Source organism: Numida meleagris, chromosome 20 (assembly GCF_002078875.1).
Source record: "Numida meleagris isolate 19003 breed g44 Domestic line chromosome 20, NumMel1.0, whole genome shotgun sequence".
Classification (NCBI taxonomy): Eukaryota; Metazoa; Chordata; class Aves; order Galliformes; family Numididae; genus Numida; species Numida meleagris.
This window is the reverse complement of record NC_034428.1, coordinates 2,647,842-2,670,817: the sequence shown is the minus strand read 5'-3', so window position 1 is coordinate 2,670,817 and position 22,976 is coordinate 2,647,842. Positions and strand designations below refer to the sequence as shown.

Genomic DNA, 22,976 nt, shown 5'->3' with positions numbered 1-22,976 from the left:
AGAAAACGAGACACGCTAAAACCCACCCTTCCAAAAGCAATGCTGATGTGACAGCGCAACCCAGAACTCTTAATAAAGTCTTTCTAGAAAAAGGCAAGGAGAGCTGCTGAAAGACCAAATCCAAGGCTTAACGTGGAACCCCCTCAGCTGGTCCTGCAGCTCCCGATAGCTGGCCGCCAGCTGCACACCCAGCTCCTCCCTCACCAGATGTGCCTCGCACATTCAACCTCACCTCATTAAGAACCTCTTTCGGTTTTCGTTTGGCTGAGGTGACAGCTATGCAGCAGCACATGCTTATCGCATCGGGCCATCAGCTCTGAAGGAAGCAATGACGCCTGGGGGACCTAGGAGACAAGAAGCGGGGGGAGAGAGGTTTAAAACCCACAGGAAACGCTTTCACGTCTCGGGTGCTGCCACTTCTAAGCCAAGAAGTATTTAAATGAACAGCAAGTGCAGGGTGCATGCGTGCTTCCTTCCCGTCCCATGCTCACCCTGAGCGACTGCCATTCATGCGATCCCCGGAGCGCAGCAGCGCTTTGAAGCTAGCGCCGGAGGACGAGGCGGGCGCTGAGCCAGCATGGGATGCTGCAGCCTGAGCGCCAGGCACGCTGGTTCTGCAGGAGAAAGCCAGGATGAGGTGGAGCTGTTGAAGACAGGCAGGACCAGGTAGGGAGCAGTTCTTTGAGGGGGTGAGAAACACCAGCTGTCTTTGCTCAAACAGCAAGACATTCAGTGCTGGCAACTGAAACCCGGTGGCTGTTTTTGCTCGCCAAAAAATGACTCCCTTGAGAGCTTTCTCTTCTTCCCCTTTTCTAGCCAGAATTTACAGTAACGCTAAATGTCGGATACTTCTTCTAACCAGAGCTTGCTTGCTTCTCCTTAACAGGCCCTCTTAGGTGTCACAGCCTTTTAGGGTAAAGGGCCAGCATTTGAGAAACTATAGGTGGAAACATCTCCTCCTGCCATGGAGGTAACCCTTCTGCTGGGGGCAATCGCCACCACCCGCTCGGCTCGTGCTCTGTCAGTAGCAGACTGTTTTGGTCCCTGTCACACGGCAGGGTCAGCCTGCAGGCCTGGCAGGATCCATCAGATCCATCCGCAGCCTCAGCCCTTCCCACATCTTGCTTGGCAGATGCCTTGAACCTCCAGCCATGAAGATTCAGCAGCGTCCCAGATAAGCTGTGGTTTCTCCCCGTTAGCTAACATCCAGTGCAGATAAGGCCATTGTCTCTACCTCCTTACCTACCACAAAGAAAGAAAATAAATTTCCCCTCCTCTTTCTTGTGGTCTTTTGTATCTGGGCTGAGCTACGTTTCCTTCCATAATTTCACCAGGAACTGCAGTTATTCTTTCCCTGTCTATTTAGGCAGGCACACAGAGTGCCCTCATCATCCCTACGCATCCTTCCCACGCAATGCCAGGAGAAAACCGGGAGCCTAAATGCTCTGATGAATTTTAGGCTATGGTATCTGCTTGAAGTAAGGGGTTCTTTGGCGACATCTTCACCTCAGCTTCAGCTTTGCTATTCCTTGGCATGCCTGTTTTCTGATTCTGCATCTGCTGCATTTTTTTTCCCCTAGAGTTCACTGAGCTGTAACCAGCGGTATTCCAGTTTAAAATAGAATACTCTAAAATACAAAAAACTTATGCCAGAAATCCATAAGTGTGTCTGCTGACTGAGCATGAATTATTCTCTCTTTTAAGCATGTAAATGTTTTTCTATGCCTTTCCACGTTCTCTTCCATTTCAGAAAATGGTCCATTTCAGATGGCCAGAGTGAGGGATCCCTGCATCCTAAGGACCCTACAGCTCCCACAAAGACAGAAGGGGTGAGTATGAGCAGGGTTACACAGGCAAAGATTCATATGTAGCACACCAAGGAAGAAATCACGAGCCTATTCATCACAGTTTCTGCTCTACAAATTCACATGCAAGAAAGTCCATCACCACAATCAGTGCAGGGAACTTTTCCCGGGACCGTGTTTTATCACCACAGCTGAGAACATGCACTGAGAGAGGGGAAGTGATCTATGCCAAGTCACGTATTGACGTCAGCATCCAAATCTCCCATGGTCTGGATTGCAAAAATTACCCACTCTCTCTTTTAGCTTATTTATACATCACCATTGTTTGACTCTAGTTTCTATTTTTTTTCTCTTCTAATTGCCTCTACAGGATATTCCTGGTGTCATTTCAGAAAGAAATACTCACTATTTTGTCTTTTTTCCAGGCAGAAACACTGTCGGGAAGAACACAGGAGGAACTGCTGAACTTGTTGATCACTCAGCCCATCGCTGGCTGGGAAGGGAAGAACATTCATTCTCCTGGGGAGATCGTTTGGTCCTCCTGGGTTTCTCTGAGAAGTTATCACATGGAGGTAATCATCGTCACACATCGTACCACCACGGTACTATGCAGGGCATTTTTCCCTTGGGAGACAAAAGATGAGCTAAATTTGAATTTCAAGTGTCCAGCCCAAACTACTGTCCAACCACAGTGCTTGACCGAAGCCACAGTTTGCCCTTTTTTTTTCCCCTCCCAAGAGTTAATGCCAATATGTTCAATTTTTATTTCCCCAACGCCAGCAAGAGCTGAAAGGATTTCATAGCAACTTGCTTGAGCAGCATGACTTTTTTTACATTCCTTCTGATAAAAATATCCTTTCTGTCAGAGGCTTTTTTTATTCTTTTCCCCTAAGAGATAACATTGTAATGGTTGCAAATTTGTACGTGTGACGCTCAAGCCCTCTCCAGAGGAACTGGGGCTGAGCAGTGAAACCACTGAGGTGTGACAGTCCTTACAGGGGTGTTGATGAAATCAGAAGAAGGAACTGAGACCTGCTCTAACTTTGCCATGGATTCACGCCTCTTTAAGCACACGCTCATTTATCTGAGAAGACAACATAAAATTACGAAGTAGAACCATTAAATCATTTGAGTTGGAAGGGACCTTTGAAGGTCATCTAGCCCCACTCCCTTGCAATAAACAGGGACACCCAGAGCCCAGTCCAGCCCAATCTTGAATGCCTTCAGCCAAAGCGTGATGTAGCAGTGCAAGCCAGCCCAGCAGTTACACACTGCAGAGCTCCCCGTCATCCTGCAGACAGCTGTCAATCAGCACTGCATCTGGCTATGCACCAATACTGCAGGAGGAGAGAGGAAGGCAAAGTGGAGAGCTTTGAAGAAATGTGATTTCCTTTTACTTTAAAAAAAACTGAAACGTTGTGGAGGAAAAATGTAACTGTTCTTATTTCAACAGGAGATGTCTGAATGCTACCTTGTGCTGACCTCCTTCCACTTGCTGATTCTTTCTGTGGATCACACAAATAAGGCGTTTGTTTATGAGGTAAAGCACAGGAATCCTTCTGTGTCCTGCATTCATGCTCATTTTCAAGGTTTCCCAAATATCTCTTTATGCTCGCAGCTCTAGCATATGCATGGCAAAAGGAGAGCTTACTCCTCGGTGCTGTGCCAAGAGCAAGGCTCAGGATGGAGCACACATGTTCCGGCCCCACGAGCCAAGGCAGACACTTCACTGATTTCATGGGAGCTTTGGCATATTTTCTAGGACAGTAGCTCAAAATTCTCTATTTTTTTCAGCTTATTTTGAATAGGGAAGAGCGTCTGCTCCAGAGATTGAAGAGGAAGTGCCAGTTTCTATTTATATGATATTCTATAATTTTAGCTGGCCTCTTATCACAGCCGCCTTGCTTTCCCAAGGAGAGGGAGCGCAGCTCCCTACCAGCGAGCTAAGCATCAACCAGAAGACATCAAAAGAAGGTGATAAGAACAGGAGGTGACAGGAGAAGGAGAGCTCGGAAAGGTATAGGAGGGGGCAGGCACAGGGTGCCAAAGAGATGCGTCCAGGAGAGCTGCCCTCAGCACTGCAATGCCTTCTGGTGGCTTTGGTACACGTCCGAGGATCCTAGATGTGAGAAAAGAAGCCAAATTAAGAGACTTCCTAGCTACAGGATGGAGGTTCTTGAGCTGTATAACATTGGAGATGATAAAATTCCAAGTCCCTCCACTAGCCGAATGGAGAAAGAGGATGACACAGAAAAGTGGTCATCATTTTATGAAATAAAGGATCCCAAATGAGGACGAAGCCACTTTGTCTTTAATGTGAATGTCTCCTTTGCTGGCACAGCTGGGGAGCATGGGGGAGGAATTAAAGAGGGGGAAGCTGCAAGGCAGATAAAACTGCATCTAGTTCACACAAGGTACTTGGTTATTCCTACCAATTGACCTTTAACACCATTCCCCACCACACCAGGGTCTCCTTCCTCTTGCTGGGATGCGCCTGAGGGAAGTTGTGACTGCCATCAGCTACACCTTTGAAATTTCTGGTAAGCCTGCTGGACAGCTCCTGGAGGGGCTGCGACAGTCACAGAATCCACCCGCTGGGTTCAAACGTAGACCACAGTCCCCGCTTTTCCTCAGAGCCAGGGCGTCTTGTGTTTTTGCACAGGGGCCATGATAGAGTCCCGGCTCATTTGCTGCCAGAATTCGGCTGACTTTGAGAAATGGATTCAGCACCTCCAGAACCAAATCAAGATGGCAAATGCTAACTACTCGGCCAGTCCCGCCAGTAATATCTCTTTCCTGGTAAGTAAGTCGGTGGTGGAGAATAGATGTATAGAGAAGGGGCTGAAAACAGCAAACAGTGGCAGCTTTGGAAATGGAAAGGATTTTCAGGGATCTCTAGAATACAGGCTGGAACTGAACAGTAATTGTATTCCAGGGTGCTGTAGATTCTGTCTAGGCTAAAATAATCTTGCTACCCAACACGTTTTATCACTGAACGCTTGCAAATGCTGCTCTCTGTTCATGAGAGGTTTTTGACACGCTACCGATTGTTTTTCTTCACGAGATGTAGCTGCTACACTGCTAAAAAATTTAAATTTCCTCTTAGTTACAGCCAAAAAAACAAGACTTGCTCTTCAATACATGCTGTCACACAAAACTTGTAAATACATGCTTACAAAACATACTGCAACATCCACAAGAGTCACAAGATGGCAGGATTACACTGCTAGCACCGCATGGACCTGGCTTAGGGCATTCAGACAATGTCCTCCCAAAGCTTTCACTCACATTGTTGTAAGCTCAGGTTCCTAAAGTGTACTAATCAACTGGAGAGCCAACTTGCCTTTTCTCCTTCCCTAGTGCTATTTATTAACAGTGTAATTGAGGTTTCCCTCCTTGTCTTTAAACATCCACTCAGCTGCCCTTGATGTCTAGCATGGCCTAGTCTCCAGGGTAGCACTGTACTTTAGCCATACCTAACTATCTTCTGTTTTGGATAACCTAAATACTTTTACCACGCTGTAATCCTGAAAAAACATCATACTTTGTCTTTTATCGCTCTTTGCTTCATCTTAAAAAAAATAATAATTCATGAAGGTGCCGTGTGACATGAAGTGGAAGAAAAGGGAGCTGATGAGACATCTCTTGTGTAACACCATTCTGAAATGGGAAGGAAAACCAATTCAGCATATGGGAAGGATTCAGTATCTGACCACGGTGCAAGTGGCTACTGGCTGCATGGGGGTAATGTATTCCACTCTGATATTTGGATGGCTTTGAACAGGTTCAAAGCAGTGAATCTTTGGCATCACGTGGGACTGTTGTTAAAAAAATAAGTAAATAAGAAGGCTGTAAAGTGTAGTTCCCCCCAGAAAATGTTTTGCAGCTTTATGACTGTTGTTCCTGGGTGGTATTATGCCTTTGGCAGGCTACAGAAAAGGTAGCATGAGGCCAATTTTGTTCAAAGTCCCACAGCATTAAACAAACAAAAGGAAATGCAAAAGGTTGCTTTTCTGAGAGCCACTTCTGAGAACTCCATCTGGTCAGTTGCAGTCAACTTCCAAAGAATCTGGGAGGGGGAGTCCGCTCCCTTCCCACTACACAGAAAGGACAGCATTTTCTAAACACTCTCTTATGGGAACATAGCTGACGTATTCTAAAAAATATACAGATGAACAACACAGATAAGATACCACAAGATGAGCTAAGCTGAGTAAGAAATACAAAGAACAGTGTCTATGGCTAGCACACTACCTAAGGTGTTGCCAGTCTCTAAACACCCCTTTTCCACAGGACTCTAAGGAAAGGCTGTTGGTCCTGTTCCCAGAAGACCTGCTTTTCCTCTCTGTGGATGAAACGAAAACTACAATCACATATGAGGTAAAGGGAAACAGTAGAAATGGTCAAGTAAGTACAGAACTAAGATCAGGTGAACAGCTCTGGGTGATGAAAATAAATAGCAAGGAGAAAAAGAAAGAGCGCACAGAAAAGCAATGTTTTCCTTTTCTTTTTTTGAAGGGAAAACTCCCCTTGAATGGAATCCAGGCAAAGGAGAAATCCACTGTGCTGGGAAGGTTACAGCTTGAAATTACAGGTAAGTCCAAGAAAGATGAGAGCAGCAAACAGAGGTTCACTCCAAACATCAGGAGACATGTCTTTACCTGGAGGGTGACCCAGCACAGGCTGCTCGGAAAGGCTGTCCTCAACCTTGGAGGTTCTCAGAATCTGCCAGGATGTGGTCCTGGGTGCCCCTGCTGACCCAGAGGTGCCTCCAGCCCCACCACGTTGGGGTTCTGATAAGAAACAAACACCACTGGTGCTCAAGTTTGCTCTGAGGATGGCTTATTTGGGCATTTTTCTTCTTGCAGCTGCACAGAGCAGCTCAGGTTTGCAGAAACCCATTCCAGTAGCAGTTTCTGGCAGGAAAGACTGCTTTTATAAGAAACAAAGAGCCTTCCAATGCCCAGCAGATTCAGCACAGAATGCATCTCACAGCCGTGACATTTGGATCTACCACAGGGGACAGTACCTAGTTAAAATCAGATTCCATTCCTAGCTGTAACCAGACAGATGCTCTTCAGGGGCTCCTTGTGTTTCTGGTTGCTAAACTGTAATAGCTCTCTGTGCTTCCTTCCTTGGTCCAGCAGCCAGCCCAGACCCCAAACCTTCATCTTTTCTATCATGGGGAATTCTCAGCCTTCTTGTGGTTAAAAGCAAAATCAACTTGACGGTCAGATGCTGGCTCTAGGGAGAGGATCTAACCTTGTGTGGGAACAGCCCTTGTGATTTCCCTTGCTATAGCCATTTGCATCCAGCACCTGTTCCCTGCTAATGTCTTGCAGGAAGCCTGACAGAACCAATCCTTATCAATTGTTCCACAGCAGAAGATTACGAAAAATTACTCTTCCACCTACAGAAGGTATTTTTTTTTCAGACACATTTGTGACTCTCTAGCGTATGAGTATTTGACAGAGAACGTTCACGTTAAAACAGTATAAGAACGTTCACGTTAAAACAGTATATTCACATGATAAAATTATGTTCTGGCTATCTGTTCCAGCCAGAGAAAAACCTTGATACTGTGACACTCCAGCCACCACCGATCATCCCTAAGAAATCCTGGCAATATCATTAGGACGTCAGCATGCACTGACAAGAGGGTACGTGAATATGAGCCCAACAGAAAGTGAAGAGGCTGCAAAAATGAAAAAGAATGGATTAGAAATTGGAAACCAAGCTTCTTTCAGACTGAGAGGTGAATAAGGACCTGCACATGAATTACCTGCACTGGCTGCTGTTTTGAATGAGCCATTGCAATTGATGTACGACTATGTGATTCTGACCTCAGCTGTACATATGCCTCAATGAGAAATCTTCCTCAATTTGCTTGCTATATTTATTGCCTGATCCTTTTCAGAAAAAAAAGAAACATTGTAAAATACTCTGTAAATAATACAAATAAACCCATTAACCTGTGCTTAAACCATGTAGCAAAGCAGCGTTCACACTTAACAACTTTCCAGCCTCATTCAGGTAGCCATTTGCTTTGAAAAATCATCACTTTTCTTTGAATGACAGCACAGAGCAATACTGCGTGGTGAATAATCCCTTTCCAATTGCTTTCCTTCCTTGCCTAAACCAAGAATGTGTCCCCATAGTCTCCTTACTGCCTTCTACCCTCCAAGACAAACAACCCAAACATCGCCAGGTCAAATTAAATCTGTTCCTTTTGACGCTTTCAAAATATTTCATTTCAATTTTGAACACCTTCAGAATCATCTTTACACTCTACGTAAACGTGGCAATGAAAGTGAAGTGTTGCTGCGAACCAGAATAATTAAGCATTTCGTTTCATACACGTGCTCTCAGTTACCTGCAGGCTAACCATCCAGGCTGCATCCAGGGGATGTCTGCAAAGTCACCTGAATAAGCTTTGCGTGGTCCCATGCTCCCTATTTTATCTCATCTTTCCATCTATGCAGCCTACACTGGCCACCTGTAAATCAAGGAAATGGAAAGCTGGGCATACTGTAAAACAAGACACTTGAACAGCTCTGGAAAAAATCAAAGAAAAGTACGTCCACAAGCAAAATAAATTATAACTTTTCCTCATAAGCTTTCCCAACCTCCACCAGGTTGGGCTGAACCTGGGGAAAAAAAAATAAATCGAAAGTTATTCAGGAAAATAAGTGCAATTTCCCTTTCTTTAAGAAAAAAAAGAAGGAAGCCCTGTGAAAACACTTTCTTTTACCTTCTCCGGTTTCAAAATCCTAATAATTTGCTGAGAACACGAGCAGACAAATTCAGCATAACAAAACGCTGCCTGCACAAATCCTTAGTGACTTTCTGTTTGAGCAAAACCTCTACTATGAGAACACGTTTCTGTATTTCAGGCGGTTCTCTTATCCTTTAACTCTTTCGCTCTTTTTTTTTTGTTGTTTTTCTTTTTGCAGCTAAAATATTTAGAAATCCCCAGAGCTCGGTGCAGCCCCAAACACTGCTGATCATCACTTATCTAATCTTTTTGAGCCTGTATGTGTAATACACACAGCAGTTGGAGATTAAGCAAATGACTACATTAAGGGGTATTACCTTACTCTCCTAACCGCTACCCTGCATTTCCTAAAACTGCGTGGGAAGGTCTTCTTGTGATTAGGAGCAGCAAGCCACTTCTAAGTATCAAACTTCGTTGCAAACCAAGTTTAAGAGCTTTTTGTTTTAGCAGGGTGAATCTTGTTACACATTTACACAGAGGAGTCCTGAAGAACTGTAGATTCAAGCAAAAATTTAGCTGTAGACATCTCGTGGATGTTAATGATTTGAGGGAAAAGCCTCTCTTAATTAAAGCCCACACCAAGTGATCAAGCTGAAGCTCAACTGAGAACTCGAGAAGCCATGAGCTCTGGGATTTGAGGTGAAAGTTAGGCCATGGTTCAACTCAAATGTTGTAGAAATGCTGTAACAGAGCACTGATAATATAAAGCTATGGCCCTTTCTGAATGGAAACTGAAAGGGATTTCTCACAAGCTCACTCTTCTGAGCTGATAGCTTTCTTTTTCTTTGATGCAAAGTACAGCTCCTTTACTGGAATGCTCCAAGGCTTAAATGATTCACACTTTGGGTTTTTCCCTTTTAATTTGAGCTCTAAGAAGCCAGGAAACCGGTTGCTTTTTCCATCAATTACCAGCCATAAAGGCAGGTGGTTAGGTAAGTATGAAGAACTGCTCTTCAAGGTAGGCATATAGAAATCTGAGAGGCCACTGTGCAAATTTTCCGTGATTCTTCTGGCTCTGTTCATCATGTTTCAATATTAACTGGCAATTACTGTTGGCTGTTCAACACCCACAGCCCAGAAAGTCTTCCACACCTCACCAAAATTTGCCCAAAACGTTGCCATAGGCAGGGACTTCATCTTGATACTTGAAGCTTTCTTCCTCCAAATAGCATGTTCTGTTGCTTATTAGTTTTGCTCAAGATGATGTTGTTTCTCTGCCACTGTGAGCAACAGAAAAAGTGGTCAGCCAGAGTTTCCTGTTACTTTGGTTGCTGGTTGCTGAAATTCCGGCTTAGCCACCAGTCAGGAAATGTTAAGCCATTTACTCAAAAAAAGAGAAAAAAACCAATTACACCAATCAGAAATATGACAGAAGAGTCCGGGGGTACGTTATTAAAACAGCCAAAGTTCTGCAAGACAGAAGTGAACTGGGAAAGTAAAACTGAATTACTCTCAGGAACTTTGAAATGACCTAAAGATTGAAATCCTTTCTTTCCAGTTGGCTTAATTATATCAAATAGACACTTCATTCAATTGTCAAGTTTATTTTACCTTTACAGCAGGTCACAACTCAACATCTAGTTGAAAAACACACTGTATTAAAAAATGAAGGGTCCATACAGAGCAGAGACCAAACGTGGCCAGCACAGGAGAAATAAGAAGAGCCTTGTCCAGCAGGAGTTCAGACTTCTGAGTACATTAGATCCCATAGTACACCTGCTTACAAGGCAGAGCCAGCCCTACACTTCAAACTAAGCGTAAAACTCACACATCAAACTAAGTCCTATTTCATCCATTCCAATGCTTGGCACCTTCCCTTGGATGAATCTCCAGTTCACCTCAGTTAAAAATCTGCATATTTCTCAATGCAATGGAAGAAAGTACTTTTGAAATGAATTTTACATAGTGATATCTATGGGGAAAATTATCAGCAATGAGCAAAATAAACAGCAGGATCAAAGAAGGCAAAAATACATTGAAAGTACCATTAAACTCCACAGTACGCTTTTGTGGTTGAGAACTATCACTTTTTCCATTTTATATGATGGGAAAGCTAAGGTATAAGGACGTCAGCAATCCTACATGCAATGACAGGGAAGTTATAAGATTAAAACTAGAGCTATGAAGGAATGCATTATAGTGGATACGGATAACCCTTTGTACTTCATTTCTCCCTACAACTATTTCACCCAGTTGTATGATCTCCCAGTGCATAACAACAACAAAAACAACAGCAACAAGGTAACTCCTCTTCATATAATCACTGAAGAAATGTTCAGCAACAAAAGAATGCCCAAAAATCATGAAATTCATGCTTCAGGTCTATTCAAGCTTGCCAAGAAGGTCCTCCTTCAAAAAAAGGCTTCAAGAAACACCAGCTGGAAATAAACAGCCTTGGCGCACAGAGCTACATGACTAGGTTAGAAATGAAACACTCCACTTTTCAGGATCTGCTTTTCAAGAGATCTTGTAACCCACATCTGTGGAGACAATACCTTTAAGTTACAGTAGCTGTGAAATACAAGGCCTGCTTATAACAGCATGGCATTCAGACTTGGAATAAACCCCTTTGAGCATTTCATTTCATTGATCAATAGAAATTTCAATATTCTGTTGGGAGTTAACTTACAAGCCCTTTCTCGCTTATGTCACCTGAAAGAACTGGTGAGGAAACAGATGTAAGGGGTGCAATGTGAGATATTCATAAACTTTTATGCAAAGGCTGACTCAAACTCCTTTTTGTCCAGAACTGGTTTAGTCATGAGCCTGCTCCAAGCAGCCTTCTCCAGAGTATATTAAGTCTTGTCTTTCTCTAGACAGCATGATTCTCACTAGAAGCCTCTTTTATTTAATTCAGGATTGCAGGTACCAAAGGTTGCTGAGCTATAGAAGAGAACAGGGATAAAAATTACTTCTGTTGCAACTGGAGAGTGGTCCATGGATTAAAATTAATGGCCCTCTGCTGCCTAACAAGGAGGACCCTACAGGTAATATCATGTTTCCTGTAGCGACTGATGGTGGAACATCGGTCTTTTATGTACCTATCAGTTTGGGGGAGCATCACACAAGAGTGTGCAGAAGATGCAAAGTGGAATAATAATGACAGAAAGGGTCCCTAGTTCTAAACTGCATTAAAAAGAGCATCAACAAAAGATTAAAACAAAAACCAAAAAAACCCATAACTCAAACTGTACAAAGCAATGCAGCTGAACAGAACGTCAGCCTGACCTAGCAGGTTGTTTCTAAATGCTAGGTTTGTTAAGAAGAATCAAAGCAAGACATGGTCCCACACCACATCCTCATCTACAAATTGGAGAGAGAGAGAGATCTGAAGGGTGGACTATACAATGGATAAGGAATTGGTTGGATGGTCACAGCCCGAGGGTTGTGGTCAGTGGCTCTATGTCCAGGTGGAGGCTGACAATGAGTGGTATCCCCCAGGGGCCTATCCTGGGACCAGTGCTCTTCAGCATCTTCATCAGTGACACAGACAGCGGGATTGAGCTCACTCTCTTGCGCTGGAACGAGCTGCCCAGGGAGGTGGTGGAGTCACCGTCCCTGGAGGTTCAAGACATGTTTAGATATAGCATTGAGAGACATGGTTTATTGGTGGTTAGAGACAGGGGTTATTGATGGTAGGTGGATGGTTGGACTAGGTGATCTTGTAGGTCTTTTCCAACCTAGTTAATTCTATGATTCTATGATTCTCAGCAAGTTGAGTGATGCAGTGAGTGCCAAGCCGAGTGGTGCTGCTGATACAGCAGAAGGAAGTAATGCCCTCCAGAGGGACCTGGACAGGTTTGAAAAGTGAGCCCATGAGAACTTAATGAGGTTCAACAAGGCCAAGCACAAAGTGCTGCACTTGGGTCAGGGCAATCCCAGCTACGTGTACATACTGAGAAGAACTCAAGGAGAACAGCCCTCTCTGGAGAAGGACTTGAGGTTCTAGCAGATGAAAAGCTGGACATGAGTCAGCAGTGTGTGCTTGCAGCCTGGAAGGTCTCATTCCTAGAGATGTTCCAGGCCAGGCTGGATAGGGCCCTGGGCACCAAGATCTAGTGCCTGATTTAGCCGTTGGCAACCCTTCCCACTGTAGGGGAGCTGTACTAGATGATCTCTCAGGTCTCTTCCAACCCAAGCCATTCCAGGATTCTATGAAAACTTCCCCCAAATCCATTCCTTATTTCTATGTACATAATGATTCCTACGCACCCAGACCCTCCCTTCTGTTCATTTTGCAGCTCAGCTCCTCATTCTCACAGCACGCTGCAGTTTATCTGTTCTCAGTGTAGACTCGGAGGCTGGAAATAGTAAGGTTTCTCTTCCAGTATTTTGTCTCCATGTTCTTCTTCTGGAAACTGGCAGCTGTAAGTCTCTTCCCTGTGGTGGGATGGTTGGGGAGCCAGCGGCAGCCTGGAGAAGTTATGTTCCACATCTGCAGTGAGAATAAGCAAAAGCACTGCACATGCAAGAGGTCTTCATACAGCTCAGTTGCCCCATTCCATCTTTCAGCACAGACCCACCCTGAAGAGGGGGGCAAAGATACAGGTGAGGCACTGCATCTTGGTTTAACTAAGTAACTAGCCCAGAAATCATACAGCAAATCAGTTATTTATTCAACTTACTCCTTTCCGAATCAGGAGCAACGGACACATTGTTCTGCAATGAAAAACCACAGAGAGGCCCACAAAGCACACTTACTGTCAACTGCGTGGTGTTTTTCTTTCTTCAGAGACCATATGCAGAGATGCAAGAAGAAGGTCAGCAAGATGAGAACAAACAAACCCGCTGCAGTAATGACGGCCAGGACAGTGGTGTACAGAGAATCACGTGTAATATTATCTGCAATTAAACATGTAATACAGAATAAGAAAATGCGTGCCCAGACAACTGGGCAAGGAAAGGCAGTGCTAACAAGGAAATTTCAAGGTTAAATTCCTCTTTCTGTGGAAATTTATTAGCCTGGGATACAAGCAGCGCCGTTGTTAGCAATAAAACTGAGGTGCTCCCAGGCAAAGGTGCAATGGGTCGCTACCCGTGGTAAGCAGCATTCATGCAAAAAACAGCACTATCACTTGCTCTATCTACTCTGTTTTGATTTTTGCTCTTTAGGGGGATTTGCCTTCAATGTTTTCTTGAAAAGCAGTACAAACCTAATTTTCACACTTCTGTCAGCCTCACAGAAATTAAAAGTAGCACCTTTCAGGAGCTTCTCTCAGTAGATCCAACAATTTCTCTGAATGAAGGGCGTGGATCTCAAAGGTACCTCTAGGGGTAAGGGAAAGGTAGAGTCAGCAGCTTTCTTTGATATTTAGTACCTCCAAAGCTCGCAATCAGTCATTCCTGTGCAGTTTGATTCACGAAGAGACACGCAGTTTCAGTACTGAGTGTTGTGGACTGAACAAATACCTGTAAAGGAACTGAATGATCCACTAAACTACTGTCTTTCTGAGAAAAATCTAGCAAAGCAGCAGTAGAGGTTCAGTGGAAAACTGAAGTTTCCTAGCTGTGCTCTCTATTCAAGGGCAGTTGCTGGTCTTCTCTGTCTCTTTATTGCTGACAGTGTTTTTGTGGCATAATCTTTGCCTGGGTCAGCAGTTCTAGCTTGTATTAATGCTGCAAGAGACGTAACAGTCATTTTCAAAGCAAACTTGCATGATAGCGAGCTCTGGATGGTAACTATGCAAGAAGTCAACAAATGAAGACACGCAGAGAGAAAGGGGAGGCTCAAAGAAACAAAGCATTGTGAGCAGATACCTTGGTCCAAATATTTAACCAGGTAGCCACATAAAGCATTGTGTGTGCTGTTGCCTTTCTTGATTGTTAGAAGTCCAGATCTTTCACAACTAAAAGAAGAAAGAGTCATATTAGAATGCTGCTGCCCTTTCTTTCATTCCTTCATAGCCTTTTTCCTTGGCTTCCTGTCTTGCTTCCCACAGCTCTTTCCACAGCTTGTTTCCTTTGTTTCTTTTTCATGGCATTGCAGGTAAAATTACGGCTGCCCCCTAAGAAGATAACACTAGATCAAAACTGTTTATATGCATACTTTTTTTTTTAGTTTTTGGTACAAGTGACGTCCATATTTGTCATAATTTTGCATCAGTTTGTGCTAGACTTAAAAGCAGGCTTAGTACATAGCAGCTTACTTTAAGGTTCGCTTTGAGATTGGCTAAAAAGCCAGAAGATAAATGTGTACTGCTGAATTTAAAAAGCCTATCATTTAATCTCACTGGTGATCTCATCTTTGATTCAATTTACCAGTCTAAATATTAATATTTGACGAATTTGTCGTTACCATGGAATAAAAATATCAATACTTACTCAGTCCAGCCTTGGCACCAGCTGTTCTTACCATTAGAATACGTTCCTTTCTCACATGGTTTACATGAGTATGTGTAGTCAACAATGCCTATAAGGAAAGGGAACATGAACTATTTGTGGTCAGTGCCTTTACCAAAAGACCCTGAGGTACAGCAGTTTAGAGGACTCTTTCTGCTTTACAAATCACACCCCTTGAGAAACGCACAAGCATCTCTTGCCAGTTTTGCATTTTTGGACATGTATGGGTGTTAGTCACTGAGGCCATGATATCAATACCATTTCTCTCCTTTGTACCACAAGCCTTCCCAAAAGTGGATTAAAGTAAGTGAATGAAACTGTAGCTCAGCAAGCTACTTATACTAAGCTTTGCCTTTTAGACACATCTGTGTTTCTTTAGTTACCTAGCCTAACCAGCTCCTGGCCCTCTGGACATTCAGTTTTTTTGCAGGAGGAACAGGACCTATCAGCACAACTGAATCCCTGAGGACACTTGCAGTCTGCATCCTGAGTTTCTTCACATGGGCTGTTGCCTCCTGTAAAGAAGAAAAAGAATTTAGAGTTGCCTTTGTAACTGAAATGCATTTCACCATTACTCTTACCGGCCGACGCACCTGAAACACATTAAGAACCCATCCAGTCAGTTCTCAGAATGCTGCCAGAGCTCCTCTCAGCCAAGCTCAACATCATTAGAGCAGAGATGCTCAAAAGACCCTTGGCCAGTGAAGCTCAAGTTTCTTTTCCGTGCCCTTCTTAGCAGCAGCTGTGACCTTCTACACTCTGCTGGAAGAAGGGAGTCTAAATCTAAGCCATAAAACCAACATGCTTCCTATTCTGTCTCCAGAGGAATTCTACTGTGAACTTTGCCTGTGCTCCACAAATGTCATCTCTAATTCTGAGGCTCCTGGGTTCATGAAAGCAAAGGAGTGACTGCACCTACTGATCCCATCAGCAAACAGTTCTATCAAGCAGTTCTTCCAACAGTTGGAGACCAGTTAAAGGAAAATACTATTCAACTCTAAAGTTTTGTGACCCTAAAGAAAAAGAAAGTGAGGGAAATGTTTAAAAAACCACAGCAAGTTGCAAAGATTATTTCCGGAGATTGGTGATGGAATGTACAGGTCTACCAGGAACTGCCCACAGTTTCCTCCGCTCACCTCTAGCCTCCTCTTATTGGTCTTGATAACGTAATGAAGGTAGCAAAAAAAAAAAAAAAAAAAAGAAACAGCTTTAGGATGCTTCTTTCTCTCTGTATATTGCTAGTGGAGGATTCTGGAGCAGATCCCACCAAGCAACGAGTCTCCTACTTCACACTATATAACTTGATCTCAGTGGGAGAGGGAATACTCTGGGGTCTTGATAGTACCTCTGGCAAGTGCTACGTGGGAGGGAGCAGCCTTTCAGACTGCATGGAACAAGCAATTCTCCAGCTACTGAGCAGAGGCAATCCGTAAAGCAGCAGGGACCCTCTCCCTCACTGTACATACTCGTTTTCTGCAACCCTTTGCTGACCTGAAGAGGTCTCAGTAAGGAACTGAACGGTTTTTCTAAAAGCTCATTCAGCCCCATCTCCTCCATAACCACCACCAGGTCCCATGTCCTACTTGTCCCTGAGATAATGAACACACTGCCTCCTGCAATCCCTTTCCTACCACAGAGCAAGAAGCACAGGCACAGAACAAACCTTCAACACACATCCATTCTGAAGCTAAAGCACATTTTGAATTTAGTGGGGCAGGAAGGAAATCCTCGTGGTTTTGTTTTGCATACACCGTTACTCAAAACATACACACACGAAAGAAGACAAACACATCGTTCTCTTACCTGTTCTGGAGGTGCATTTGGGGCAGCATTTCTTCACACCCTTTGAAGTCACTCTCAGCTCGCCATTAGGGCACGATGTTGCCAGAGTCTGCTCTGCCCAATCCCACAGGCACACTGCCAGCAGCAAGCAAGCTCGAGTCTTGAGGAGACCGACTTCTCTTCTCCGTACAGTCATGTCTCAAGCTAAACAGCCCCAAAGCAAGAGAGGGTGGGCTCGTATCAGGACTTCCCCTGCAAAAATTCTCTTTCACCTAAGACTATGGGAAGGCACTGAGCTTTTTGTAGTTGCTGTGCTTGCTCTTCCTGGTTCTTTAGGGGCGGGGAAAAGCCTTTGCTTTGCACCATCAGATGCTTAGAGGGCTAAGCAATCGTGCACCAGTGACTCGAATAAGGGTAGGAGCATGATGTAGGATCACAATTTGATTTTCAGTGGATTTTGAAAGTTGATAATCAATGCAAACTAAAGCGTCGTGTGAACTTCAGACTGTTTAATTTCAGCTTATAGCTCCTAGAGAATTCCGAAACGCTCAAGAATTTAGCTATCAAATATGCATTATACAGTAAGGCCACCCATCCACGCATGTTTTCCTGACTCTGTTCATTGTTTTCAAGTTCCTTACACTTGCTCAGCAGACCCTTATTTTCCATAGCTGATGTAACTCCATACAGGCACCATGAAATCAAGACCAGCCCTGATACCAAAACTGAGAATAGTTGCAGAGGAGCATGCAGCTCCTCTGCCCTCACCTTCCTGTGATGCAGGTAGCAGAAAACAGCTCCTCAACAAAACTATACCAAAACTACACATAGGTGTAGACATACTGCATGAAGTCATGACCTGCAGCTTGATTTAAATTCCACACTGTCTTGTCTTCTGCAAACACATATGCACGCTTCCATCACTGCTTTATGCTTTTTTTTGTGGTTACACTTACGTGCATGGCAAAGATAATATTTAAAATCCAACCCTGTTCTCAACTGAACTGATGAATTCAGACACAGAAGGAGCTTTGAATGGATTCTTTTCCACACTGCATGTGATGACACATAGGTCAAGGCAAAGGAGAATCAGACTTGAGAGATGAGTTCCTGTGGAAAATACCATACCTTGGCATTTGACTTGCTCTTCATATGGCTTGCTATACTGTTTCCTTAGTTTAATACAAGCCAATGAAGCCTAAATAAGTTTCCCACACAGACACTATTGTTGTTCCTTTGCTGTGTTCTATGCTTTCTTCCTGAAGATTCATCTACAGGTCTCAAAGAGTAGGTCAAGCAGCACATGCTTCACTTAGTCCTTGGTCTATTCAGGCACCTACCTACCTGTGTTCCTGTCATGAGGTAGAAGCAGTCAGGTAAGTTTGGTATGCAATAGATCCTTCTAGGTGGAACCTTTCTGTCAAAAGCTTGCATCCAATCTAGCTGCAAGCAGGCTAAAGGCCAAGAGAACCTGTGGTTTGGTAGCTTTTTTTCCCCTCCCCGATAAAACACCCTCAGAAGGCCAACAGCTGTTCTTCTGAAACTGCAAGCCTGCTAGTTTGTATGCCAGCCAGACAGGAGATCCCCTCTTCTTCCCTCACAGCACTGCTCCCCACAATTCCGTGGCCCGTGTCCCCCACGCTACACAGAAACACAGAGACACTCAGCCTGCTGCTGCCCAGCTGGCCACCAAGTGCTGGAATTCATGACTTTTGGGTTCAGTTACCCGCGTTAGGGTTCTCGCCACCAGCTCAAACAGCATGACAAGTGTTGGGCAACACAGAAAGCCACAAGTAGCAGTGGGGGCTTCTCTTGGCCAGAAAACAAGGTGCAGTCAGCAGCACACAGTCCTCTGCCTCATCCTCTGAAGAAGGTGAGGGTCATAAGAGCCTTAAGACTCAGCAGTCTTACAGTCAACTCAAATTATTAGGCAAAAACACCACGTGCTGCAATACGTTCTGTAGACTAACCAGTTATGACCACTTCTGAAATGCACACCAGCCCTGACCAACTCTGAGGATATTTACATTATCCCTAGATTGGGTCAAAATAGGATGAGAATAAAGAGAATTTATTTCAAATTCCTGACCATGGCTACATTAAGATTCACCCCAGGGCATTCTGACCGCAACACTGCTGGTCTTTATCACAGTAGGAATCGATCACTTCTTTTCCTCCACTTTTTTGGAATGTTGGGGCTCTCTGAATTGGTCTTTACATGTCTTCATTCTTGAAGAAGTATTACAGTTGTGTACAAGTATTGTCAGACAATGGAACGTTACAGTCAGAAAACTGACAAATACAGCAAGAATAAAACACCACAGTCAGCAGCGACCTTTCAGAAACAACTCAATTGTCTACCTTCAAAATCTTCAGAAAAACCGCGAAGCTAATCTTACCTGTCTCTGAGGTAGTGACATTTCATCTGCTGACTTCTTTCTTGCTCAGTCCCATATATGACATATGTCAATGCTGCCAGGCCTCATGCTGTTTCCCAATCCAGAGGCCTGTAGTTTCTGCATGCTTCTGTAGTTTCCGTGTGACCTGTGTTCAAAATTACAAGGTCATAAGAAGCAGCGTGGTCTCCATGGTTGCCTGAGCACGTATTTCATGCCATGATTTCTCCTTTGCACAAAGTAGGAAGGCATAGCACTACCTAGAACAGGCAAAGACACGAAGCTGAGATGTTCAGAAATACCTCAGGGTTCAGAGTTTGCTGCTGCCATTGTCCCTTCTAAGAGACACTCTGCAAGGAACTGTACTGGAGTTCAAGCTGAATGGTCTCTGATGCTCTAGTTCTTCAGCCTTGGACAAAGGGGTCATTCTTTTACAACTGTCTCCAAGAAATGAGCCTTGATTCTGAGTGTGGAGCCACAATGCCTCAAGAACCCTGGGGAAGATGGATTTCTTCTCTGGAGTCATTGGAGCTACCTGTTTGCTGGCTGTTTGGGGAAAAAAAAACAACATAACCACTTCTCAAATGTAACTATTTCTTGTGAGTCCAGTGGCTTTACAGACGCTGCTTGGTCTCAGTGCCATCAGTGATAAGTCAGGTTCCCTGATATTGGCCAAAGCAGCAAACAATGTAGTTCTACAATTGAAAGGTTATTCACATGAAATCTACGTACCTTCTTGAATGACTCATAATAGAGCAAGGTAGAAGTTGCCTTATTAGCTCTATCTCATAAGCTCCTTTTGTCCCACAGTAGGTAACTCCATCGGTAGCTAGAGGATTCACATAGTTATAGCCAAGTTCTGTAAAACAATCTGCCAGTCTTTATTATAGAGGTCTTTGCTATCCCATGACAGCTACAGGAGGGTTATCTCACGTGTGGTGAGATGACTTGCTGTACCAGGGAGCCTGAACAGAGCAGCAGCAGCTCTGGAGCGCTGCAGGACATGTAGAAAAGCAGATGGGGCATGGTAAGCCTGGTGTCACAGGGACATAAATCTGTTGACTCCTTTCTTGATCAGCTGGATATCATATGACATACAACAACATCCAAAGGCTAGGGAAGAAAAAGCTTACAGAACAACTCAACCGCAGTGGGAAACTAGAAGACAAAGTTGTCACATGCTCCTTTCAGCTCTGCTGGACTAACTTTTAGCCCAGCATCAAGACTTTGGACTAAGTGGAACTGGCAACCCCGTAGCTCCCGGAGCCTGGGGTACTTGTAGTGCCTGTTCAGTGCCTGCCCTCTTTTGGCACATGGGGAGCATTACTGCCCTGCAGACCTGTGACAATAAGGCTGCAGTTGTAGCAGCACAAGCGGTTCACATGGTGGCACATGTGAGTTTCTAGGAAAGTTCAAATTTTCCTCACCTGGAAAAAAATTATCCAGACCCCTGGATCCTACCTTTGAGCAGCACTAAGGAGCCTGCAGCACATGTACAGCAGAGCTCTGCTTTAGCCTATGAAATGAGTCACCCCTCTGAGTTGCCTACAGCCTAGCCACCAAAAGCAGCAACTCCTGGAAAAAGTGGGAGCAGAGGCTGTAATGTAACAGTGACATTTCATAAATGGAAACTTTATGAAACCAGACACAGGCAAGAAACTCACTCCTTGACGTTAACAAGCTGTGCCTTTGCTCCCCAGCTCATCACCGGGCACTGTGTGTTATCAGAAAAAGTGATCTCTCTGAAGTCTCTCATGGAAAACTTCAGTCATTTTGATACACTTCCAGGTCAAAGGTAACGCGATAATGACAAGAAAGTGCGTGATAGAAGAAATCTGCAGTAGCCACGAGTGAGCAGTTGTCATATATTTTAGGAGGAAAAGGTAAAACAGACAAAAGAGGAAGATTGTTTTTCCTGTTTTCTGTAGCAGTCTTATGACCCAGCCTCTCTCTCTCCAGGGCAGGAATTTCAAACAACAAAAAAAAGTAACGTGCTGGCCCCACAGCCTTTAAGTCATGGCTAGTGCAGCTAAATATTGTGCAGTTGAATTATTAGCGGAAAAAACTGGCTTTATCTTTACTTCAAAATACAAAATTATAGGCATTTTAGTCTGTTTTATAGGCAGTTCTTAGGATAATCAACAGGCCAAATTTTAGTGACAATATTCACGCAGGAAGTTTTGCAAGTGCTTAAATGTCTTCCCAATTCAGGGCTCTGTGGCAACTACAACGCATTTACCTTATAAATCCTGTAACTTTACCAACTGCTCCGCCAAGTAGCTCAAATTAAAACCGTGGTTTGCAGAATTAAAGAAGCTAACTGGCACCTTTACTATTAGCAAGAGAGGTCTGTAGAGAAGAACTGACACTGTGTAATATTGGGGAAAAAAGCAGTATAGCCTTATCGATATCAGCTCATAGTAGTAGCACAGCTCCACTTGTATCTCTGAAAAAAAGGGGAACTCTGACAGTTGAAAAACAGGAACTCGCTTTGTGACACAGGCTCCTATCTCTGAGAAGGGAAAGTTCCACTTCTGGCACGTTAAGACGACACTAATGTGGGCAGAAAGCAGCACCAAGGTGTTCAGGATTCTCTGCTTATTATTAACTGGGGGGTTTTACAGCTTGCTTGTTCCACAGTTTTCATTCTGGAATGAGAAACCTGAGTAGAATTTTGACAGAAAAGCAACAAGGCCGAACATGGTATTTTTCAAATATTATTACGTTGGATACAAAAGTCCGCCAGCAGTACAGCCAGAACAGGTGGGCTCATGCTGCATCAGCACACACGCCTTCAGCCACGCGGCATGCTGGATTTTTCCCAGTTTTCCTCACTGATGAGCAAGTGCAGGTTGTGCTCAGCTGCCCTAGCTTGGCTGTGCACTTCCAGGGCCATCAGCAAGTCCTTCTCCAGAAGGAACGAGTCACCCAGGCCCTAGTTTCCAGGATATCTGATCAAGAGGTTACAGGAGGACACAGAAAACCAGTGCACCTGGGCACGTTCCTGTGCAGCTCAGCCAGAGGGCAGAAAATAAGTAAAATTCACAGAACCAGCTGCAAATAAACCCACACCACAGAGCCTCTGTGGTCCTATGGCACCACCTCCGCCAACACTTCCTCTGTTCCTGTGGGCTGCATTTTTACCATTAAGTCACAGCGAGCTCATTAGGTATTTGTGCCTGGCTCAGTTACGTTGAAAGCACGGTACTAACTCTGTTGGCTCCAAAGTGCAGCCTACAAACCTTTTCAGTATCCTGTTCCTGAGAACTGGTTGGGTGTTCCCAGGAATCCTCTTGGATTCATTCACTGCACTCTGCCACCCAGTTCACAGTGAGATGACAGTATCTAAACCACAGCACGCTTCCCAAGAAGAACTTGGACTCTACCTTTTTGAAGGGGCTGATCCTTATCTCAAACCTCCCAGCAGCTCTCAGGTCAGAACAGCTACCAGGCACTACGTACGGAGCAAACCTGCTTGCTCGCTTCACCCAGAGGCAAAACAGCACACCAACCTAAAGTCTGCTAAGCCACAGGTTTGACCATTTGGTGATCCTGTTTTTTGGGAGTATTAGACTTGAAGCAAAGCAATGTACATCTCTAAGCCATTCCTGCAGCTTAGGTCGCTGTGATCAGATCCAAACAATACAGTGATGTTTACTGTAGGTCACTGTCCATGGGATCAGGCTGTACCCACTGCAGTCAGCGGCTATGATGCTGCAACAATAGGGCCTAAGTAAGCTTAATTAGCAAGTAATAGAGCACCTTCCATTGTGCTAGTAAAATCACAAGATGTCACTCCAGGTCAGAATGAACAGCAGAGTCTCAAACGTCCCCATGTGACCTTAACAAAACAACTGGGCCATAGGAATCATTTTTAGT

The 22,976-nt window shown here is 44.2% G+C and overlaps 2 protein-coding genes across 3 annotated transcripts; one reads left to right on the top strand and one right to left on the bottom strand.

Annotated features, from left to right (window-relative positions):
- Positions 307–7,791, top strand: LOC110408703. The gene is made up of 11 exons (XM_021417713.1): positions 307–666; positions 1,751–1,829; positions 2,231–2,377; positions 3,259–3,345; positions 4,273–4,345; positions 4,468–4,604; positions 5,403–5,549; positions 6,099–6,185; positions 6,324–6,399; positions 7,148–7,224; positions 7,366–7,791. The coding sequence occupies exons 1-11, from the start codon at positions 578–580 to the stop codon at positions 7,438–7,440; spliced, it is 1,074 nt and encodes a 357-aa protein (XP_021273388.1). The 5' UTR covers positions 307–577; the 3' UTR covers positions 7,441–7,791.
- On the bottom strand, positions 2,288–22,927 carry TNFRSF18 (TNF receptor superfamily member 18). Of its 2 annotated transcripts, none has more exons than XR_002444497.1 (7): positions 16,723–19,075; positions 15,303–15,434; positions 14,902–14,989; positions 14,338–14,426; positions 13,282–13,422; positions 12,793–13,015; positions 2,288–2,429 (listed from the first exon to the last, which is right to left on the bottom strand). XR_002444497.1 is itself a non-coding variant. In XM_021417718.1 (7 exons), exons 2-7 carry the CDS (start codon positions 16,895–16,897, stop codon positions 12,864–12,866), a joined length of 777 nt encoding a protein of 258 aa, XP_021273393.1. In that variant the 5' UTR covers positions 16,898–16,905; positions 19,101–22,927; the 3' UTR covers positions 10,109–12,863. The 2 variants fall into 2 exon arrangements, 1 of the variants encoding a protein (XP_021273393.1); XM_021417718.1 differs by lacking the exon at positions 2,288–2,429 and adding an exon at positions 19,101–22,927 and having other exon boundaries at positions 10,109–13,015; positions 16,723–16,905.